The 1554-nt window shown below is 40.6% G+C and overlaps 1 protein-coding gene across 1 annotated transcript; it reads right to left on the reverse strand.

Annotated features, from left to right (window-relative positions):
- Positions 1–488: 488 nt before the first annotated feature.
- Positions 489–1186, reverse strand: LOC114383515 (serine/threonine-protein phosphatase 7 long form homolog). The gene is made up of 2 exons (XM_028343198.1): positions 968–1186; positions 489–882 (listed from the first exon to the last, which is right to left on the reverse strand). Exons 1-2 carry the CDS (start codon positions 980–982, stop codon positions 526–528), a joined length of 372 nt encoding a protein of 123 aa, XP_028198999.1. The 5' UTR covers positions 983–1186; the 3' UTR covers positions 489–525.
- Between the last annotated feature and the right edge of the window lie 368 nt (positions 1187–1554).

Below are 1554 nucleotides of genomic sequence, written 5' to 3' on the forward strand. Positions count from 1 at the left end.
CCGCAACACCACCGAACGATTGCTGGCTTGCAGAAGTATCAGTGTGATGACCCTGAAAAGGATACTGATACATCTGTGTCGGATACTCAACAAATGTTTGTGGCGTGTAATACATTTCACGGCCACGCTCCGGCATTTATTGGGAATATTCTTCCCCTTCAACAGTCTCCCTTCGTCTGTCTATGCCCTAAGTTTCAACACTTGACTGAAGCATATGAAACTATTGTGCGGGACATTGACGCTCAGATGCAGGACCATGTGACACTGGCTTAGTGACTCTCTCTTGCTCTTCGGATAAAATTGTAATTTTTTCCACATAAGGCACGAGATCATCAACTGTCCATCTATTCCTCCCTTGAGGAGACACCATGTATTGTAACGTCTCCGCAACTTCAGCCTGCAATTATAAGGGTCAGAAAATTAATGTCATCATTAAAAAAATGTTCAAGTTAAATATTCAAAAAAATTAAAAAATACCAATGTAGTCGTCTTTGCATTTTGTGGGTCAACAAACATCTTTGTCTTTCACCTATACCACACCATGTAGTCCGAGTTAAAGCTCAATAGGCCTTCTTGTCGGGGATAAGCGTCGACCCTAAATGCATGGCGATTATTCCACTGATCAATCATTGGGGCGAACAATTGGCCCCAATTTTCGTCATGTTTCCCTTTTAATGTTATGCCATGAATGTTTAAGGGTTGTGAAGGAGACTCTGGAATTGGTTGTTGCATCCCAAATTGTCTCAATACTCTGTCCGGTTGGTGCCACTCAATAACTTGGAAACAAATTAGTGGCACCACCGCGTACCACGCGAGACTTCCGACTAAACAAACGGGAGGCAACAGTGATATAACGGTTGATGGGTACGGCTCCCACACAAACTGCATATAACAACATAGTTGTGAATATTTTAGTAAAATAACACATATAATTTTTTATTTTACAAATACAATAGCATGTTCTTACCTCATGACGTTTCATAATATCCAACTTGCGACGAAAAACTCTCACATCATCATTGCCGATATGTTGGTTTCCACGTCGCAGCCACCTACAAAGATTAAAATTTAATATATGCTAAAACCATTTATTCTATTGAAATGAAAGACGCTGTTAAAAATGACTAACCTGTGCCCCAATGGTGTATTTTCTACTTGAGAAGGAGTCCTCTTTGGAGCCAAGGTTGGACATCATTCCCATGCCCACATTTGTAGTAAGATACATATACCTCCGATTGATTTAGTTTTATAATCGGTGGCATTGCACATCTCTCTGTATAGAAAACCAAGTACGGCAGCTCCCCATGCATATCTGCCACATTCTTCAAAGTCACGTAAAAATTGAAGGTACCTTAGCGAAACTTTGTTACTGCTTTTGTCAACGAGCAAGACACCTCCAATGAATCTCAGTATCCATGCACGGGCAAACCTTCGTATTTGTTCTTCGTCGTCGTCATTATTTATTTGGACAAAATGGTGAGCCAGCCAACTTAATTTAACCACACTACCTCTAATTTCATCTTCTTGTGGTCTGACTCCCAATAATTCCTCACA

Source organism: Glycine soja, chromosome 14 (genome assembly GCF_004193775.1).
Source record: "Glycine soja cultivar W05 chromosome 14, ASM419377v2, whole genome shotgun sequence".
Taxonomy (NCBI): domain Eukaryota; kingdom Viridiplantae; phylum Streptophyta; class Magnoliopsida; order Fabales; family Fabaceae; genus Glycine; species Glycine soja.